Consider the following 22,321-nt stretch of genomic DNA (forward strand, 5'->3'; position numbering starts at 1 on the left):
GCTTCTGCCCTGCTGGTTTGGCTTCTGGGTCTGTCCCTTTCTCTAATACTTGCATTTGAGCTAAGAATGAATGAAAGAAGCTGGATAGACACAGGAATGTCATTTGAGTACGACAATGAAGGCACAGGGCAGCATCCAGCAGCAACACCTTTTTATACAACTTCCTTGCAGTCAATGCTGTGTGTAGAGTGAGCAGAAGCCTTCAGATTTGTAAATCACATACAGGAAGTGTGTGTGTGTGTGTGTGTGTGTGTGTGTACATATATATGTATACAAGTACCAATATATACACACACAGCCATGGATTTTGTCAGTCTATTAATTTTCAAGAGGTACAAAATGAAATTAAACCAGCCTGATCTTACCAGCAATTTGCATGGCACTACATTATTTCAAGTTCATTCCCATGGCTCCTGTTACCTGTACTTGTCCGAACCCTCATTGTTGCATCAAATCCCATCTTTTTCTGGAGGTCCTTCCTGAGGTCACTTAAGAACTGGGGGCTGTCAGTTTCAAGCTGCAAACACAAAGCACAAGGTTCAGAGGTTCAACACCCAAGGTCAGCAGCACAGCAGTGACCCAACATCCCCTGCCATGATCCCCATCTCCCCACAGCAAATCTGCTCACAGCTCTTGAGTCCTTTAAAAAGTATTTCAAATGTGATTGTTAACAGAATCAGTATATGCAAGTGTCCATCACTCATCACCAGGCCTGAAAATTAACTGGACATTCCTGCACTTAATCTTTCAGCAAAATTTTAGGATGCCAACCAGTTTATTGCTACTTCAAGATCCAAAGTTGAGCCTGACCTGCCGTTAAATTTGGATTTTAAACCCTGTAATTGATAACCAGGTTTTCCAGACTCACTCTGCTTTTAAGTTAAATGTCCAAGGACACACTGAAATGAGATGAAAAACAACAGCAAACCCCCAGCAGTTACTATGTGAGAGGCAGGAAACCCATGCCACTGACCTGGAAATTGTTGTACTTGTACAGTGTTCCACCGGTGTACATTGTGACAAGGCCCATGGAGGCTACATCCATGTACTGATTTGGGAAGAGGAACAAATTCACACAGCAGCCATTGGCCACACAATCCTTGGCTAAGGCCTCATAATTTCCCTGTGGCTGGAAGAGGGTCTGCACAGGAATAAAAATACAAGTGCCATCATGTTAGATATTAATCACAACTCAAAGGGCCAGATGAAGACAAAAGGATGAAGTGGAAGTTTGAAGTGAGGCATGGCTGTCATCCAAAACATGCTTCCCCTGCCCATGGATACAGGGAACACCTCAGTACGTTCCTGGAGAACCCATCACTACAGAGGTATCATATAAACAAACATTTTTGTGTGAAAGAAAAAAGATTAAAAAGGACCAATGCCCTGTTAGAGAAATGCAGTGTAACAGCAGTCCCCTCTTTGCTCAGAGCAGAAAATACCTTTTCCTTATCTGTATTGAGCAGTTTTTTGTCATCTCTGTTTTTCAGCTTCCCTGGCGCTTCGGCAGTTGGCAGAGAAGAGTGGAAGATGAACAATTTCCCAGCACATTCTGCAGCCTGTTCCAAAGACACCACATTGGCACGTTTATTCCTGCAGGGTTAAGGGGCCCACATTCACACCCTGGGGGCTCAGGGAACAGTGGGTGCTTCCTGCAAGCTCCTCTCAGCTCAGGAACACATCTCCAGGCTCACAGCCTGATGGGATAAGCCCCCAGGGAAAGGGGGCCTTTTCTCTCAGGAAGTAGCACTCCAGCACACAGGTTTGCTGCCTGAGCCATTCCAGCAGCATTTTCTCCAGAGGCAAAAGGAGGAGCTCCTCTCTTGGAGACTTTCCAATTGGACACAAGCATTATGCAATGGGCACCACAATACAAACAGTCAGATTGGATCAAATTAAAAGGAAATGCAACTGAACAGAAAAATTCAGTTCAGGCACACTGGTGTCCCATATACATTTTTATAAATGGGTGACAATTCCATCCCTGTAGCAAGTTCCACATTGAAATCTACACTGCCAAGATGCAGGCACAAATCATAAATCACCATATTCACAAAATATTCCACCTTTCAAAATCAGCTGTGGCATTCTGGCAAAACCAGAAGTCTCTCTGCTATGGCAGAAACACAACTGAAGGTAGCACCTGACTTTTCAAATGGCTGAAATTTCACCCTTGATATTTCAAGAACCTTTACTTTTCATCACCAATGACAATTTCTTCAATTTCTTTGAAGACTTCTGCTGAAGGCTGAAAGACTTCCCAAATACCTGTTTGTCCTGATATGCAGATGAATTAGTGATACCAGTTTGACAAAATTTCTAAAATACGTATTTTTAACAGAAGCCATTTATTCTTTTTAGACAAGAACTGTTTTCTTGAGCAAATGTATTTGCAGATTAATAATTCAGAGAAAAAATCCTTAGAAATTATAACTTAAAAATCCTGAGCTAAATTAAAATGTTTAATTAAGAGCTGCTTTCTTTTATAGCCATCATCAAAGGCAATTTAGATTTGTTTTCTAGAAGTCTATTATTATTATTATTGGTATTATCGGTATTATTATTATTATTACTTTCCTGCCCTTCACACGTGCAAGGACTGGGTACCTGTGCAGACACAGGAGTATGGATTTGTTCTGCTGTGGTAACTGAACATGTCTTTATTTTTCTTAAATGCTGAACAAGAACCTGACTCCTGCTCCTCATCTTCTCCTAAACATCTCTCCTACACAGAACAGACTCTGGGGACTGGTTTACCTCAATAAGAACATCTGGGAACAGATGTTATGCTTGTCAGTTCTTATTCTGACTGCAGTGGTTGGAAGGTACTGTTAGAAGAACGGAACATTAGTGCTGGAAAGACTCAACAACCTTTTCCCCCCTAATTTCCAGTTGTGATGGGACTGGCTTTTAGCAAACCTGATTTCAGGCTGCTTCTCTGACAGAGAGGAATGTTCTAACCTTTAGTGCTTCCATGCCAGCCTGGATAACTGGAGCGAAGATGGTCTCACTCTCGTTAGTGTCTGCAAACAACTCTGGGATCTGGTCCAACAAGCTATGAAAGAGAAAGGATCAGTGTCTCAGCTGCTCAGTGTAAGGTAATCCCCAAACACACCTTATCTTCACACAGGAAGATGTTGATCATGAAAATTTATAGTGCAAAAAATAATACAAATTTTCCTTGTTCAGTTTCTTAGGATCTAAGCCAGAATAAAAGAAAATATGCATTTTTTATATCCATGAGATGCACTGTTTCAAAGCTTGAAACCTAAAGGAACATGCAATAAATAAACAGCTAACCATTAAAGTAGTTCTGCTGTGCTGTGAGGACTCCAGAGTTCCAACATCATATCCAGGTGCACATCATGTGCATTGCAAGAGGGAAAACACCACATGGCTCAGAGCCTCACACCCCTCCCAGCTCTGGGGCAGCACAGCTGAAAGGTGCCTTACACCTGGCCTACATTCCAGCTTGGCACTGGAACGCCATGGCTATTGCTTTTTCTTTGCCTCAGAGGAGCAAACGCAGGGCTTGAAGCATCTGCAGGCTTCTGAAGTATTTCAACAGTCACCTGTATGCCCCCAAACCCAACTAATGCACATCATAAGCATTGACATCTTACTCTCATGAAGTATAATTGCACTTTACTTGGTAACAACTGATCGGGATTCCTCAAAGTCAACCAGGAAGCCATCCAGCAAAGGAACAAAAACTTCTGCCACATCTGTGACCACCATCATCTGAGGCTGAGCTAAGCTGCTTTTTACATTGAAGAAGTGGAGGACCTTGTTATAAGTGACAAAACCAACTCGAATTGCTGAGGATTCTTCTTGCTCTTCTCTGTAAGAAAAAGAAAACCCAACTGGTTAATTCTGAAATCCTGACCTTGCAATAAAAGCATCCCTTTGACATCCAACCCTGCTCTCAGATCATTATCTGTACTGGGAACAACAAAGCAAACAACAACCAAGCAGATGCAATGGCCTCAATCTTGGCCTTAGGTCAAATTCCAACACCTCAATAAAATCAACTCCTCTATTGTTTACTCTTTGAAAAAAGGTAATAAAGTTACATCAACCCTATCAATGGTGCATCCCATTCAAACAGTCAAAAATCCCAAAGATAAAGAATAAACCAGGTTGACGTCATAACATGGCAAAGAAAGAGCAGCGCAATTAGTTACTGAGCTTGATGAGGACAGAGTGCTATTCAATTTCTGTACATACAGCACTTTGCTACTTCAAAGAGAAGCATCCACATCATCCCCGTCCCAAAGGTGTTACAGAGCAGGTGTTTGGGACCTTTATTCCAGATATTGATCTTACCAGTGTCAGTCTGCACTGCCCCACTACCATCAAGTTCCATCATTGTTTTAAGGGTTAGCTTTAAGCAGCCAATTGTCTCTGCAGCTCACACTCTAGTTATTTTAGAAGACTCATAAGGAGAAACCTGACCCACATGCACAGAAATGCATAAAAATACTTTTTGTTTTATATTTTTAATTATATACCTAAAAATCATAATTGCACAACTCATTACTCTGGTTTTCTGAACTCATAAGCACATTTCTACAAACACATTTCTCAGTATTTCTCAAGATACAGTCAGGGAGGGTGTTCTGGTTTGGAACACAGGTCTGAAAACATCTGCTCCAAAATTTCAGCAATTCTTTTTCTGCACAGATTTCTTTGGTACCCCAAGTCCTTCCTCTCAAAGATACAAGCTCAAGGTGAATTCCCTGCAGAGGGCTTTTCCCTTGTGTGGGAACAGCAGAATACTTCTGTTAGTGTCTTTGCCCAGCAACAGAAAATGAACACACAGTGACCTCTGTGTCTAAGCAACATAGTAAAATTTTCACCACACATTTTGGTGGAATGCCTTATGTTTGTCTTCTTTTCAATTAATATTGCTTAAGCCAACAGAAAAATCTGAGGAAAATGAAGGGCCTGGCTTTCTTTTTTTAATTGCTTTTTTCAATAGACAGGAAAACTTTGGCCCAAATTATTTCACAACAAATCTCTCAGAGTGCTGGTGAGAAGGATGAGTATGTCTCTCTTGTGATATGGATACACTTGCTTTCATTCCTCTTCTGCTTGCCCCATTCAAATTTACAAACTGCCAAATGTTTTTGTTACTCCACTCATGCCTCTTATTCTCTTCAGAGTCATGACCACTCCTGATGGAAAACTCTGAGATATGCCCAGGATAATATCAAACACTTGTGTCTCCAGTGTAATCTTCAGTGAAAAACTACTTGAGAGATGGCCTTACATGGGCATCTGATAAAATAAACCCCCACCCTGGACTGGAATTTCTTTCCGGCACAGGGATCCCACAAGGCCATAAGAAAAAAGATTTTTAACATATCCCACATTGTCCCAAGGAAGTCATCTCCCACCCTTCTTCAACTGATCTCTTAATTTCTTAAGTCTGTTCTCTCTCTGCAAGCACTGTTATTTAGAAAGCATTTTCTTTATGGATTTTTTTTAATATGCTTTTATATGTAGACAAGAAACATCTCGTCTGCTTCATTTTTCAGTCTTTCACTGCTCTCATTTCCCTATGTGTCTGTGCTATTTAAACTCTATTGAAAACTACATTAATACATTAAAATTTACACCAAAATAAACTAAAATCATACACTATCAATAATACTGATGAGCAGTAACACTGCTGTGTGTTTCATGCTCACAAAGCACATGTGTTCTATTTCACAAAATTGTTGCTGCCTACAGATACAAACCAGGATAAAAAAGTCTCACAGTGCAGCAAGAAGCTTTAAAAGTTTTGCTAATTAACAGTAAGAGCTAAGACACAAGCCACCAGCACTATGGCTTTAGAGAGACTGGCTACTCCTGAGGATTCGGGTTTGGGTGTTTCCCTGTTGAATTCAGTGAGAAAAGCAGGGCCCCAGCAAACACAACTGCTGCCAGTGAAGTGGTAACACCACTAGAGTTCACTGCAGGCAAGGAAAAGAATACAAGCTCCACGTGCAGAAGGCATGGCAGATTCTTTCTGTTCATACAGTAAGGCCAGATATCCAAGCGTAACAATTGCCAGCAGCATTAAAAACTAACATTTGGTCACTATCACTCAAAAAAACTCCTGTTCTGGGAATTCTGACATTTTCCACAGCTTGGTTTTGCCTTTCACCCTGCAAAGCTGCATGAGAAGTGCAGCATAGTGAGTTAAGCCAAGCACACTAACGCCTCTTTACCTTGGAAGTTTGTCTAGCAGAGTCTTCAGTTCATCACATATGAGTTTCACTAGGCCACTCTTTATGTTCCTGTATGATACGTCAATCATGAAGATAAAAGCTGGTGGCTTAGGAGGCTTCTTGTCCTACACAGAAAAAAAAAAGACCATTCACAGGGAAAATTAGACAGTGTCCTGTTATGAGGAAAACATTTAGAGGTGGTACCATAAGGCAATGCAAATATAGTGTTCAGTTGTTTGAAAAAGGTTGTGAATCATAAATAGTAATTACTGCAGAGAGCTGACACATATTGGGTAAAGTCCAGCCCTGGAAAAGAGCACTATCACTGGAAAACAGCATCCTAATGGAATAAAATATCTAAAGGGTAACAGTTCATCAGATAAGATGAAGCACCAACTTTTCTGCTGGAACTCAAGTGTTTAAAAAATTTTGTATTTTCGCTTTTTTCTGTACCCCTGCTTTCCTTGGGGAGTTTCTCTTATCCACAGTCTAAGTGGCACACAAATTGTGCCTACACTACTGACACAAGTCTCTGTTGGTAAGAAAAAGTAGAGGAAGGTTTGCTAAAAAAAAAAGTAATGCCAAGAGATGTACCTTGGAAGTTAATACAAAATGAACAGAGGAAGAGTGAACATCAGATTCCCTGAAATGGGTTTCTTTAATTCCCATTAGATGAGTAGTTGTCATTATTTGGTGTCAAATTCAGGACAGCTTTTTCATTACAGTTTCACTTCCTTCACAGAGAGTTCTGACCTCTTAAACAAATTATACTTGTTAAACTAAACCCTAGAAAAATTCCAGTTAAGAAAAATTAATCTAACCCTTGAATTATTACTTATCCTTAGTCCCTGGCAAAGTTTAAACTGAACTGAACATTATACCCTTGATCTCACTCATTTGACTCATGCAAATCAGGATTAATTCCAGTGAACCAAAACCAGGCAGGATTTTTCAAAACTGTTCTGTTTACTGTTCTTGGATTCAGAGATTGCACCAAAACCTGCTTCTAAACTCTTGTATCAGATCAGCATTTAGAAAGAATCTCTAAGTTCTGACAAATATATGGCAGAAACATGGACTTGTACTCTCACCACATCCGCTTAGCAGGAGTGCAGTAATGCAAACCAGCTGGGATTTGTTAACATTCTTTGTAGCTCTTCATCCTTGTCATTTGATAAGCACAAAAGGAAATGACTTCTCAGTTCTGGTCTTGTACTGGATTTATAAAAGAAGGGAACCACTGCAACTTGGAGCAAAGTGAAAACTCCATTACAAAATAACGCTACATTAATGACTTAGCATTTCCAGAGTGCTATTTTGTAAGAGATTTCTTTTTTGTAACATTGCAGTAAGTCTGAGGATGCATCTTTGTAGCAAGCAGGCAGACCACACTGGGCGACCTGTAGAGGAAACTCCCTGGTTTAAGATAGGTGGCAGAAGTTGAAGCTTCAGAATTTGATGGAGCTTCACTGGACGTACACTGAGTGTCCCACACTGTATTTCTGCAGCATTTCACCAAAATTCTCTCCTGCTTTGGGGTTTAACCCAGGTTTCAATCAAATCTTATAGGTTAGCTGAGAGATCTCACTGGATTTTGGAGCAGTACTCAAGTGAGCAAGCAGACCCAAACCTTTTCATTTTCTTCATCCCAGCAATAATGTGATGGTCTGAAGAAGATACTGGTAACTACTCCAAGATTTTGTATGACCCAGTTGCCTTTTCTAACCTTATGATGGCCTCAGCTCCACTCACAGGAAAAAATTCTGCCTGATTCCAGCAAGAACAGAAAAATGTGTCCGTGCTGTGGTCAGATGATGTCAGACTTGCAGTTTTGTAAAATGAGCTGAAGTTTAAAAAGATTAAGTAATTTATGCTTCCAGAAGTATCAAATAGAGTTCTGTAATAAAACCAACTACAAATATTTAGAGTAACATGAGTGGGCTCTGGATTGAGTTGTTCAGTGAATTGATATTAAAAGAGAGAACCAATTCCACTGCAACTTATTGGTCAGAATACTAAGAGGACTCTTGCCAGGAACGGATTCCAAGGTCAAATTCCCTTGCTAAGATTTTGGGTATTAGGAAGGCAATTGAGGGACGTGTTGATCTTCAAAATCAGTAGAAGACATACATCTAAAATGCAACAATGCACCAGAATTTCAAAGCTATCCCCTGAACAGGGCAACATGCTAGTGAACATGGGCACATATCTTGTTTAAAGACTGGTCATCCATGATTTTGTTGCACTGCTTGTTATCCTTTCTTGCTTGTATCATGTTCTGCAGCACAAAAGAACAAACCATTGTATTCTCCACACCTATCCCTATTTCCTAGACTGTTCCTGGAGACTGATATGCAGCTCACGAGTGCATTTACTCTGAGGAGCTTGATTGTTTTGCCATAGCCCTGTACACTGGTTTGCACACTGGCAGTACTCACTCTGCAATAATCCAAAGTAGCCACGTACTCATAGGATCCCAGGGACAGCTCAGGCCTCTCATAGTGGTCTATCCTTCGGCCCACGTGGTCCAGGTGTTGAAAGAAGAATGGGGGGACTACAAGCCAACACAAGAACAGGAACAAACATTTCAAACTGGGCAAAGAGAGGAACAACGCAACAAATCCTCCCAGCAGATGTGATATACTCCAAAGCAGGAAGAAATCAAGTGGTTTTGCACCAACAATTTACACAGAGCCAGTCTTATGGTTCCTCAATGAATAGATATTCAGAATGCTTATTTTTCACATTTTTGCCTGTAAAAGTGTATGTGTGTGTGAGTGAGAGGAACATCAACCTGGGTTCTTAGCCATTGGGCTACTTTCTTAGCCATTTTTAGTCCTCACCAATGATTTTGTATTTGGTAAGTGCTTTCTGACTAAGACACTGTAGTAATACCAGCATGATTTAAAATGATACTGCAACTTAAATGCCTTTCTTGAAGTACTCCCAGTGAATCTAAATTTCCCTTTATGAGAGTTTCAATTGTTAGCAAACGATGAAATTTATTATCTGCTATGCCTGCACAAACATTAGAGCTCCAGGCAGCAAAGCAGTTGGAGGGAGTCTGACAAGGTTCACGTTTCAGAGTTGAAAAGATGACTGTATTAGGGAAAGCACCACAGCCCTGTGATCCAGCTGAGGAAATGCAGCTTGATACAAATGTCTAGAAAGGCTCGTTCTGGCCAAGATTTGGGATTTGGCCAGGAGCACAAGAACAGTTATGAGTCACATGCAGCACACTTGAACAAATATGGCATGGTATCTTCTGTGAAAACCAACACTTGTCACAGCAAGATGAATAGATTATTTAACCATTGCACCCACAGCTATACACAGGAAGAAGCTAACACGGGTCTAAATATTTGCTTCTTGCTGTAAATTTGCATTTCTTAAAGAAATTAATGTTTTCTTTCAGCACAAAAATTGTTTTCAATTAACAACACAAGCAGTTCTGTATCCTGTGCTGTCACAAAATTTTTAAAATAAAGTTTTGATCATACCAGGCTGGACTTCATGAGTCAGCATTATTTTTCATATATTTTTTTAAACTGTACTGAACAAATATTTCCCTCTACTATTCTTTCCCTCTACTATTTTGAAATAAGCCTAGTTACTGCATCTCCCTGAACTATTTTTTGTTAAATCAGCAAGTCAAGAAAATAATTTTAGAGATGCAGTTTATTTTTAGTCTTACGGAATTGATATGAATCCCAGATGAGAGAAACATGACTTACCATCATTTATACAGGTACAAAAGCCACACTGGTACCTCCTGCCCCCTTCAATGAACTGCATGAAGGGACACATGTAAGCTTTGCAGCGGTTGCACCGGATGGGGCCGGTCTCCCCGTGGTTTACAACATAAAGAGGGGTCTGTGGAGGAAGAGATGAAGAGAGAGCAATGTCAACATGACACCGAGGGCTACAAAGAGTTAATTTAGATTTAACTCCTTAGAGACCACCTGATTGAGAGATCATACATTGTTCAGCACTCACACAAAAGCTGTTGAGCCCCAGAGATCCCCTCAGGGGCTATGTGGTGATGTTCACAGGGGTCTGAGGATGAGAGAAGAGACAAGAGTCTTGACTCCAGGTTTCAGAAGGCTTGATTTATTATTTTATGATATATATTATATTAAAACTATACTAAAAGAAAAGAAGAAAGGATTTCATCAGAAGGCTAGCTAAGAATAGAAAAAGAATGATAACAAAGGCTTGTGACTGAGACAGTCAGAGCCAGCTGACTGTGATTGGCCATTAATTAGAAACAACCACATGAGACCAATCCCAGATGCACCTGCTGCATTCCACAGCAGCAGATAACCATTGTTTACATTTCGTTCCTGAGGCCTCTCAGCTTCTCAGGAGAAAAAATCCTAAGGAAAGGATTTCTCATAAAACATGTCTGTGACAGGGCTAAATTCACAAAAATTTCTGATGTTTATCTGAAAAAGAACAAGGATTCAGACTAAAACCCCACAAGGTTTTGCAAGCATTGGAAGTTTAGGGCTCCAGGTTGATTTTCTCCGGCAAAGGGTAATTTTTACAGCTCACTAAGAAAAATCTGTTGGAGTCAGGTCTTTTGGCTTCTGTTAGATGGAACTTTTCCTGAAGAAATCTACTGCTGCTTGTCAGGTGCAAAAGGGTATTTGCTGAGAAAGCCCTTAATATTTTGTCCTAAATGCTGCTTCCCATGCTGCCTTGTTATATGCTACACTCCAGTTGAAATGATGTCAGGGTCACCAGCTAGAGGGGGAGATTTAGGAGAAACACTAATATTTCTTGAAGGAAAGTACATACAGCAAACAAGTACAGCACCTCAAGAACTTTTCAGTTTAATTCCACTGACCACGCTCGCTTACAACCCCTGCCAAAACCCACGGCTAAGGGAAGACATTTTCCAGATGCTTCCTTCCATAAAAACTGCAGCAACTGAAAAACTCCAGTAATTATTCTTAGAGTTAGAAAAGTCATACTTGAAACCATTGCAGAAATGGAAGTTTGCTCAATTTTTGGTGAAATGCTGCTTTTTAATCTTTTTTTCCTTACTCCTGTCATCCCCAGCTAAAAATCTCAAAAGGCAGGAATAAGAAATGTCCAGAGTTTGGACACAGCAGATCCCTACAAACAGAAAAATGCTGACAATGCCTTTCAATGCTAACACATCACACTATCACCTTCTTTTTTTCTTTAAAATAATTATTCTGTCTCTTCTTAAGGAATGGGTGTATTTCATCTATTATACAATTTATTTTTTACTGCTGCATAAGGATGCATTTTACCAAGGATTTTCTACATACAAGTAGATTTTTACTACATGGGTTTTAAGTGCTCCCTCCTGCTCCACTGAGATATTCTTTTACTTTGTGTTCTTTCCTCTTTGTAAATTGAGTTTAACCCAAATTAACCAATAATGCCAGCTGGCAAACATCAGGGTCATTTTTCAGACATGAAAACCTTGGCCATGAAACTTGCTCATCAGCCACAATGGCTTAATAAGGTTTAAAAGTTCTGGGTTTTGTTCATTACTTGGCAATTTTCTGATTATCATTCTGCTGTATTAGTTTAATGAGACCTGGATCTGGTTTGCAGTTAACATTATCATAACATCTGACCTGGTATGGGAAAAAAAACAAGACTAAACCAACTCCTGATGTATTTATACATACTGATGCAGTAACTTTCAACCTTGGTTTGATATATTTAATATCCAAGAAAAAATTACTCACCAAAAATGTTCACATTTTGATATATCAAGACTTTTACATAAAAGGCATAAACAAGAACAATTAAAAAATAAATGCCATGAAGTTCAGAGCCCAAGTATCTACATTCTTACACACATGTAATAAATTACCTTCTTGAAGACAAAAAATTAAGAGAAAAAAAAAAAACAAACAAGAAATGACAACTAAAAACGTACATGACAGAATTAAGGAGTTTGTCTAAAAACCATTTTTTTTAAAGCAGTCCTATTTGCCTCCTAAACTAATTTATTAATCAGAATTTTTAGAAATTAAGTGAAATTTACATCTTTAAATCTGAAGTGTTTTCTTTAACACTTCAGAACATTACTTCAATAATTAAAATATTTAATGGAAAAGCTATCTGCATGATAACTCAGACCAAAAGCACTCAAAATCCACTTCTTGATGAGAACAATGAAGTTGTGAAAGAAACTTCATCTCCAAAAAGCTGCCTTTCAGTGCACTGCACTGCAGAGCCCAGCATCCCACCACCCAATCGCGAAAGAATTTCTATTTCTGTGTGCAAACTGCTATTGCACTTCCAAACATCAAAGTCATTTCTGTCATAGTAAAACAACTTTTAAAATAAAGTACATTTCTGTGGGAATGTACAGAGGTAAGTAATACTGTGCATGTAAAAAGTCCTGAGTTTAAATTAAGGATACATAAAAGAAAAAGAGTGAAAAAAAAAGTGATACAGAATGGGAAAGTCTTGCTTGGTGTGCTCCACTCTCTGTAGATGTCACTGTACACCAGAGGAAAAAGTACAGAGATCTCTTTATGCTCCCATCAAAATCAGTGGCAAACTCTCATAGCAGCAGGGGAATGGGGTAAAATTTAATAAGAGTTTTATATATTTGGGGGGGGGCTGGTTCTCTTTTGTTTTTGGTGGGGTTTTGTATTGTTTTGGGGTTTTTTGGTTGGGTTTTTTTTTTCAGTAAATGCAATACTCCTGTTTCTTTTGCCTTTCCACCAACAAAGTATCAGCATTTTCTCTCTCTTGTCTCAGAACAAATCTCCCAGTTTTGCTGGGAGGCACAACACTGTAATTTTATGTTAAAGCAAAGGAGGATTGGGCAGAAGATGGAAAATGCTGCAAGAGACCTGCACAAACTTATATTTCTCTGGAACCTTGAGGCCCCACTGAAGTGCAAGCCCTGAGTGCTGATCTGATAAACCATAACTTAACCCCAAATGTAGCTGCAATAAGAGGAGTTTTATTTTGGAAATATTTCAGGAAGACCATCTCTCAGGAGTCAGAAAAATATCACAAAGCAACAGACAGACACTGGTGGCACAGCTCCAAGATAAAACACATCCATAAAAATTTCCAAAGGGACTTGAACCTGCACTTTAAAGTCTGAGAAAGCTGAATTTCTATTGCTTGCTATAAAAATGAAGTCCTGACATGCTCCTGAGGGTGATGCCTGCAAACTATCACCATATTCTTACTGCAGGACATGGACCACAGCTGCAAATTTTAAGTGTAGGAATAAGGACTGTGCTAAAGCTCCAGATCATCGTGGCATACCTCTGGGAAAGCACTGGAAAAAGTCCTAAGGGAGAGATCCTCTGGAGAACAAGAGAGGCACATACAGATACTGAAGAAAATGACCCATTTCTCAGACAACAAAATAAACAGATCAGTGTCTCTATGACACCCTTACAGTGTAAGCCATGATTCTAGAGTTGTTACTGACAGTTACATTGATGAAAATCTGGTCACTAAAATATTCCTAGGAAAATGTCAATATATGCCAGACAACATAACCTTCTAATGAACAAAGGAGAAGGCTTTGTCCAAGCATGGCACTGCTGCCCCAGGAAAATGTTGGGTTTAATTAGCACAGTAAAAAGATGACAAAAACCTCCACTGGATAACCAAAGAGAATTCTGAAATGTAACACTGATGTTTTTGGAAAAAAACTAGGTCATGAACCAAAGTGTCTCTGTTTCCTAGCACTGTTGAAGGGGTTTGTTTTCTTTTTTTCTATCATCATAGATTGCTTTTGAGAAAGATTAACCAGTCTACAAATAATCCCTTGGTTTTGAGTTGCTTTACTGATTCACGTTAAAACGTCAAGAAAGCATTTCCCTTTGTGATGTTCCCACTGTGTTTTATCAGCAGCCATTCTCTCTGAAGGCATGAGTTATTCTGCCTACTCTTTTCAGATGTTGAACATGCTCAGCCTCCTCAGCTGATGATTCAGGCCAGTTTGGACTATCTCATCTGCAAGGTTCAACTATTTATTGTACCACACTTCTTTTCCATTGATTTCCTTGTTTGCAAGACTGCAGCAAGGCTAAGGCATCCTCCACGTGATGCAGGCTCTCCTGGCTCTAGCCTGGTTTTCTCAGACCACGTAAAAATGCCAAAAGCATGTTCAAACCTTCTTGCTCAAAGTCCCTCTAGGCCCAAGCTGCACATTCCTCTGCATACACAGCACTGCAAAACACACCATGGCATAGGAGCTGAATTTCAAGTGGACCCTGCACATGGGATATGATCCAGTATGTAGGAAGAAACCCAGAAAACCATTTATCACTTTCTGTGTATCATACCTCAGCCTAGCCCTGAAATCCTTACTCAGCATTCCCTTTTTAAGGGGAATATGGCAATTAACTGAACAGAGCTGGCAGTGTGAAGAGTGTAAATACAGACTATATTCAGCATGAGAGGGATTTGTGCAAGTTTGGGGATGGGGGAAAATACCCATAATAATGATACATGTATCATACAGGGGACAGAAGGAGAGAAAAGAAAAAGGACAAAAGTTCATTATCCATGCCTGAGAGGCACCCCAAGTTCTGCAGTCATGATCCCAGGCTGGGAGCCCCAGGCACTAACAGGGCAGTGCTCTGCAGCCCCTCTCAGCTTTGCAGTGCTGAGTGCTCTCAGGATGCAGGTACAGGCTGTACCTGGAGGCATGGCCAGCAGCCAGGATTAACTGCTGACAGAAGCAGGAGTGTGGAATTGCTAACCAAGAGACGGTGCTGCACAACACACTTCCAAAACGTTAGCACGTGGAACCCATCAGCTCAGCCGGACCTGCCTCAGCCCAGGGCACCTCAAGCCAGCAGGAGGGAGTGCTGCAGAGGCACAAACCCAGAGCAAGAACAAGGGCCAGACCAAAGTGCCCCAGGACATCACTGCTACTGCTGTTAGCACCCCTGAGGGTGATAGGCACAGGTTCCATCACATGCCAGGGCTGAGGCTCAGGGCTGTGCCAATCCACAGCTCCACTTCCCCCCTTATCAGTACCACAGGTGGTGCAGCACTGCACTCCTGCTCCGAGACTCTAAGGCAGGATTGTTACACCAGCTGTAAAACCACTGACAAGTAAGGCAGCAAGGCTCAAGGGGCTTCTCTACAGAAATGCTAAGTAGTAATTACAAGGGATTAGCTTTACTGGTCATAAGATTTTCGCATTAAAATTGAAGTAGGATTTTCAGTGACATGATAACCAAACAGAACTCTTAAAGACACCTCATTCAGGTATGATTTCTGTTTTTCTGCAAATCACTGCTGCAGAGTTCTAGAGAATCTTCAAAATGTCAGACTGAATTTGGGCATGAAATACTGATTTCTGGACAGAACCAGTCTCTTACGGTATGGTGCTGTATGATTTATCAAGGTGAGTTTGTCCTCTCATAATTTTTTTTAAGCTAGCTAAATAAATTATCAGGTCAACACCACAGTTTAAAACACAGGCACAGCCTGTAAAATACAAAGATAATTGCTTACTTGGCACATCAATTCTGCTTTAAAAAGTCCAAGACCATTTAATGCATACAAAGCTGTGTCTGTTTCTACATCCTTAGGACAGGCAATAAAGCAATACTGCAAACAGCACTCATGGAACATGCAGCTCGAGGTTTACAAAACAACTATTTCAGTTTATACATGAATCTAAGTGTGCTATAGTGACCTCTGAAGCAGCACTCTCCTAGAGAAAATTCTGTGCCAGAACATTATCAATGTTATTCATATTTTCACAGCAACAACAAAACCAAAACTCCACGTTGGATTTCAGATCCATTTTGGCCAGCTGGGCTATCAGCAACTTGAGGGACCATTCAGGTGTTGGGAATTTTTCCTTTTTATGCACACACAGATGGACAGACAGATGTGTATCCATAGACATAAAGTATTTTATCAGCATATGAGAGAAGAGCAATTGCTGAGCTGAGATCATGCATGAGAATCTAATGAGTGGAAGGTTTCCCTCCTTCTCAAAACCAAGGCTGTTTCTCTTTTATTAGAAGACATTACTTTGACTTTTTAAACTGACTATTCATGTTTGCATTCCTGAGAACTTTCACAACAGGAACTGTATGGTTCCTATCTTTGCCAAATATATTAAAGAAACTTTAATTAGGGAAAAAGCATAGAAATGTTTAGAATTATTTTAATTAGAGATGGAAAGAACAGTTCTGCTTATGTGCAGCCTTTCCTGGACAATATTTATTAGTGAAAATACCTCTAAGGCTAATTAATTTATTTCCACAGTGATCAGTAAGAACTGGGCATAGTTAAAGCATCATGCTGCATTCCCAAGCCAACCAGAGCTAGCCAATTGCTACAGGAGAACTTAGAAAGTACAAGGAGAATTTTTGCTATGTGAACAAAAAGCAGCACTGAACAATTTCAGCTCTGTAGCAAGGACATTTGGGATGAGTTTAATGGCCTTTATAAAAAAGTCAAGTCCTTTCTAGGATGGTGGTTTTGAAGGTCAATAGTAAAACTAACTGTTACTTCACAAATACCACATCAGGTCACAATGTTCCCACTCCGAGTCTCTCTCTCATGAATATTTTTGCTACTACAGTAGCTGGGATGCTTCAAGCAGACTCCAAAACCTTCAAACATTAATAATATTTGTATGGGACTTGCAACCTTCCCCTCTTTTATTAGCACAGCTGAGTGTCACAACTGGGTGGAACTGAGTTCTGGCAGTGTGCTGCTTTGGGCCGGGGTACAGTTACTTTGCAGTTACAGTTCAGTTTCAGTTCCAGTTTGTTTTCCTCACAGTGCCTGGAATGGGGCTGTGTTATGGATATGTGCTGAACATGGGAGATAACACAGAGATGGTTCTGCTCCTGCTCAGCAGGGCTCACCCAGGGCCAAGGCCCTTCCTGCTTTCCACAGTGCCACACTGGGAGGAGACTGAGAGGGGAGACAGCCAGGAGAGCTGATCCTGCTGACCACAGGGATATTCCAGACCTCATGGTCAGTAAATAAAAGGGGGGAACAAGGAGCAATGGGGGGAACAAGGAGGAAAAGAGACACTTGGAATGCTGGTGTTTGTCTTCCCAAGGCACCATTACTGTGATGGGGCCCTGCTCTCCTGGGGATGGCTGAACACCTGGCTGCCCATGGGAAGTGTGATCATTTCCTTGATTTGATTTGCTGGCATGTGTGGCTTTTGCTTTCTCTATCTTTGTCTCAAGATTTCAGTTTTCCAACTTTTACCCTTCCCATTCTCCCCCTGATCCCACTGGTGGGGGAGTGAACTGCCTGGGGTTAAACCATGACATGAGGAAAGCAATCCTGTGAAGGACACAGAGCTGCCCTACTGAGGACATGGTCTGTGCCTCTGTTTAGCAAGCACACAACTTCCATGTAATAACACCCTTTACACGGTGCATCCAAATACAACATTGCATAATATGCATAGGTAAATAAAATATGCAAGAACAACTCCAGTTTAAAAAGCAAAATACAAACCTTTCCTCTGGAACTTACTCAATACCAGTGTGCTCTGAATCTCTCAAGTACAAGGAACAGATCAATGGCCCAAATGATTTTTAACTTGAGCATCATTTTTGTTGGCAAAACAAATGATCAGTATTATTGGCCAGTTCATTAAATAGATATAACTATTACTTTTATTTTCCTTTTATATGTACTGCTGTAGAGTCACACTTTTCTTCTGCCATTACAATTCTGAAGGACAGTCACAGTCTCTGACTTACCAGAAACTGTATTACATCATCCTTATAAAGGCTTCTTCTTTTTGTATAAAATCAGTCAGGAACTCCGATTGGAACACAAATAAAATCTGTATAAATGTCACATTTTCAGGTCACTGCTCTGAGCTCTATCAGAATTACATCCTTACCATAACACCAGTGGTGCAGGGACCAACATACCACCGAAGTATTTTAAATGGTACATTTTAGGACTACTTTTTAATGTACATTAAAAACCTAAAGACAGAAGAAAGTAAATTAGAAAATTTGATTCAATTAGAAGAAGCTCTGCTGCAAAGGCCATTGCTAAACCTGCCTCTGAATGCTCATTCTAGTTACAGAGTGCAGTTACAAGCTAACAGAAAACTTTCTCCTTGATGATGAAGTCTTGGGAAGCAATCCAGTTCCAAATGATTTACTACCAAGTGCACACTAGCACAGGGCATACTCCATAAAGAAAGCCTCATCTAATACAGGATTTATGCACCTCTAAATTAGGCATTGTGAAACCAAGCTTACAGGCACTCATCTCCACAGGGGTGTAACACTTTCTGGGTGAAGCACCTGCAGGTGCTTGAGACTTCTGGGCTCTCCACACCATGAATGGCAGAGTCAGGTGCCTCAGAGGAGCTTAGCAAAACCCCCAGACATTAATCTGCCACTAGTTAGCTGAAAAAATGAAAATAAAACAGCTTTGACAGAGAAACAAAGTTGGCCCTGCCCCAAACAGACTGAAAACTATGAGCCCAAAGTCTCAGTCCTCTCCCAAACGAGACCACCACCAAGGATTCATTGGAAATGGTTTTACTTTAATACCTGGAAAATGTGTGTTTAGGCTCACACCAGCATGGTATGCAGCAACATGTATTAAGTACATCATATATGCAGGGCTTCTACTCCCACCATGTTTTAGAGCAAACACAACAACCCAAACACAATGACAAAATCATCCCCTGTTGGATCTTGGACAATCCAGACACCAGAACATGCAAAATAATCCATTCTGACAACACGACAGAAGTGTCAACAGCAGCTCTTTTCTTCACTTTCCTTAGAACTATCATCTTACCAGCACTATGGACAATTTTACTGGCTAACTCTGCTCTCATGGAGGGGTGTCATGACAGATGTCCTCATTTGTGTCAAGCCAGCCACCATGCAGATAGGCATGACCTGGTTGATATAATGTAACCCTTCTGAAGGAGGAACCTTTCAACAGAATCCCTCCTTAAAAGCTCTTAAATGAGCCAAGCTCCCATGCTCTAAGCAGTAACAGCCTCCTGTGAATCAGTAACCAAAATAAAAGACACAAATCAAAGGGTAAACCCCAAATGATGGCTTTTTACAGTGCAGAGGTGTTATCAGCAAGCACCTCTGCTCCTCAGAGCCAGCTTATCAACACATTCCTTACAGAAAGGAGCCCTCAGCAGGATGTTTAGGTGCAGTCATTTCACCTTGCAGACTAAGTATTCCTCACTCTCTTCAAATCCAAGTTCTGCACAAGCACAGAGTTGCTAATGAATGTGAGTGTCTGAGCAAAGCTGTGCCTCAAACTGCAGCCACAGCCTGCCTGCCCTGCTCACTAGCTGTGAAACCAGGGACAACAGAACCTGGGTCCCACAGAGTCAATCACATTTTTAGTTATCCACCTTACTCAATTTTAGCTGCTGCCGACCTTACAGCTCCATCCTGGAACCCATACTATCATCTCTGTAAAAATCATGGCTTTCCAAACAGCTCAGCTGCACTGAGCCTCATCAAATTTCACTATTCTGAAAAGGTAAAATGGCTTTTAGCTCATGAACCAGCATTTCTGAGAAGCAATTCCATTCTCTTAACTAATTAATTAACTGAGGAGAAAATGGAAGTGATATATTAGATTCCCACCAATAAATATTTCTAAAAGCTAATAAATTTAAATAAATAAGAAAGAACATGGCAAAGCACAATGACACAAAACTACTAAGGAGCAAAGAAGGCAAATAACTAAAGCTAGAGATAAGTATTTTGAATTGTTTATTTTGGATTTTACAACATGAAATACTCTTTTAACTAACTTTTGCTATCAAGTAGTATTAATGCTAAATCAAGATCACATGGTCTATTCAGGCTGTGGAAACATTCATCCATCTCCAAAACAAATTCATGCAGGGCTTGGTCTAGGATGATAACTGTGAGAATTAGTTTATTTTTACAGACTGTTGCTAAAGCACTGGTGGACTAAAAATAAGTTCTGTCAAACAATGATACTGTACTCTCAATCTATAACAAACAAATACTTTCCATAGATCATCCAAATCAGGAGAGTGAAAATGAACTGTTACATTTAAGAAATAATAAACATGGACTTGGAAAGATAAGACTGTGAAATTTGTGGTGCTTTTAAGACACTGGCAGAGGAGGGAAGGCATGGAAGTTTTAATAGCCTTTGTTTCCAGTGATAAATAGTGCACAGGCAATGTTCACTGGTTCATGATTTTCTAGATTGGCTGCAGGTTTTTTGTAGCAACCTCTAAAAGACTCTGTGCCCTCCATGGATTTTCCCCCACTAACTTTTCAGCTTGAGGGTTTTCTGAATAAATCCCTTTCACCCGCCCTTCTGAGGCTCAGTGCCTGCATGCCAAGTGCTGCTACCTCACCTGTTCTTGGGGTATCAAACACAACCTTGCAATCATCTTTACCCATCAGTCCCCACTAATGCCTTAAATTCATTCTCATGTGTGATTTCACACTTCCCAAGTAAAGCTTCATTTGTGACCTTTTCCTCAGTGTGACCTTTTACTGTCTCAATTTTAATGATGGCTTCTCCACAACACTTTCATTGTGCAGCTTTACCAGGTTTCATTTTTCATTTTTTTCTTTCTCACTGCAGGGGCAAACCCTGTTTGTTTGGGGGATCACTTGAAACACATTACATTTATTCAAAGACATGCATGACATCCTTCCATTTACCATCCTTATCTACCAACATTATGATTTCACTTTCTGCTCTTATTTTCTCCTACAGAGATAACTTGTATCCCATTCCTTACTAGAAATGGAGATAACTGGTGTACACCTCTTAAAAAGACATCCCTGTTCAATTTTTTGCTCCTGACAATTTTTTATCAGATCTTAGCTAAAATAAATTCACTTTGCATGTTAATATTCACTTTTTTCCACTTCACTTTTGGAGGCAGGACACCAGTCTCTCTGTGTAGACATTCCACTTGGCCAAAAAGAACCCACAGTGAATAATGAACTTAAATCTGCCTTTCAGACTTGTTGAAATCCCAAATTACCTTCTCCCCTTTGGAAAACCTTCCAACTGAAAGTGTGAGAATACTGTCAAGTCCCCAGATTGAAATCTTTTAGCTGAAAGCTCCCAGGATCTTTTATCTCCATCTCCTCTTGTATCCTTAGTGAAAGGAAGCAAATCCCCAGAACTCAATTTCCAGCTGAGTTACTGTCTCCATGAAGGCAATTGACAGTTTATTTTCTAAAAACAAAATCCATTACATTTACAAGTCATTCACCCAAACAGTGACAGTGTTCAATTAAGAAAGAGAGTTAAGATTTGTTCAACTGGGCTCTCCCTTTCATACACATTCCTAATTCTGCTACTGCCAGAAGACTTAGCTATTTCTTTTTTCTTAACTAAATTTTGCTGTAGTTATTGTGTAAAACATGTTGCATATCAAGAAATAAAGAAATTAAGACATAATTTCACCTTGTAACCCAACAGCACGTGATGAGCATCACCTGTAGGTAGTACCTTTTAAGCGCATCTCTAAACTAGGGTGGATATTCTGAAACAAAGAACTTCCTGTGCCTTGCAGTCACCAGTTTCAGGCAGAACACACCGTACTAGGAAGTTCAGAAATACAAATAAGCCCCTGAATGTATTTTACCTCTATAAAAAGCCCAGTTCTTTCAAATTAAGTGGCTTTTCAAAATTAAAGTAGTTATAAATCCCATATGGAAGACCATTTTTATTAGGATATCTTAAGAGTAAGAACTTATTTTGGCAGCAGCAGTGAAGACAAAGGGCACATGCAAAGCCATGGAAAAACTGCCTCAGCTAAGACTGCCCAGCTCTTCCCACTCCAACACTATCTCCTTAGTTCTTACAACTTTACCAAGCTATTATTGTTCTGACTAGAATTTTCCACACTGGGCTTTTGCCAATTTTGAGAGCCATTTTTCAGGCTCCTCCAAAGGAGAGGCTAGGGAAAAACACACTGCTCCTTCCAGATGAATGAGCCCCACTGACCTTTGCAGCAGCTCGAGGGCACTCACACTTCACAACGGGTGGCTCACCGAGCACATCTTCTTGGCAACCCCAGGAAAACCCCCCTGAACCTGGCCAAGGAGAGATGTTTGGGCATACTGCAAATTGATGTA

At 40.3% G+C, this 22,321-nt stretch overlaps 1 protein-coding gene across 2 annotated transcripts in view; it reads right to left on the reverse strand.

The window, feature by feature from the left end:
* SEC24D (SEC24 homolog D, COPII coat complex component) overlaps nucleotides 1-22,321 on the reverse strand; it is a 59,394-nt gene that overhangs the window by 5,330 nt on the left and 31,743 nt on the right. For both annotated transcript variants that reach the window (XM_063157024.1, XM_063157025.1), the window contains 8 exons: nucleotides 9,953-10,091; nucleotides 8,657-8,772; nucleotides 6,219-6,343; nucleotides 3,650-3,841; nucleotides 2,962-3,055; nucleotides 1,443-1,559; nucleotides 974-1,141; nucleotides 421-517 (listed from right to left, as the gene is read on the reverse strand). In XM_063157024.1, coding sequence (XP_063013094.1) covers nucleotides 421-517; nucleotides 974-1,141; nucleotides 1,443-1,559; nucleotides 2,962-3,055; nucleotides 3,650-3,841; nucleotides 6,219-6,343; nucleotides 8,657-8,772; nucleotides 9,953-10,091 — 1,048 coding nt within the window. The remainder of the gene's footprint in view (nucleotides 1-420; nucleotides 518-973; nucleotides 1,142-1,442; nucleotides 1,560-2,961; nucleotides 3,056-3,649; nucleotides 3,842-6,218; nucleotides 6,344-8,656; nucleotides 8,773-9,952; nucleotides 10,092-22,321) is intronic.

The sequence above is a fragment of the Melospiza melodia genome, chromosome 5 (genome assembly GCF_035770615.1).
Source record: "Melospiza melodia melodia isolate bMelMel2 chromosome 5, bMelMel2.pri, whole genome shotgun sequence".
Lineage (NCBI taxonomy): Eukaryota > Metazoa > Chordata > Aves > Passeriformes > Passerellidae > Melospiza > Melospiza melodia.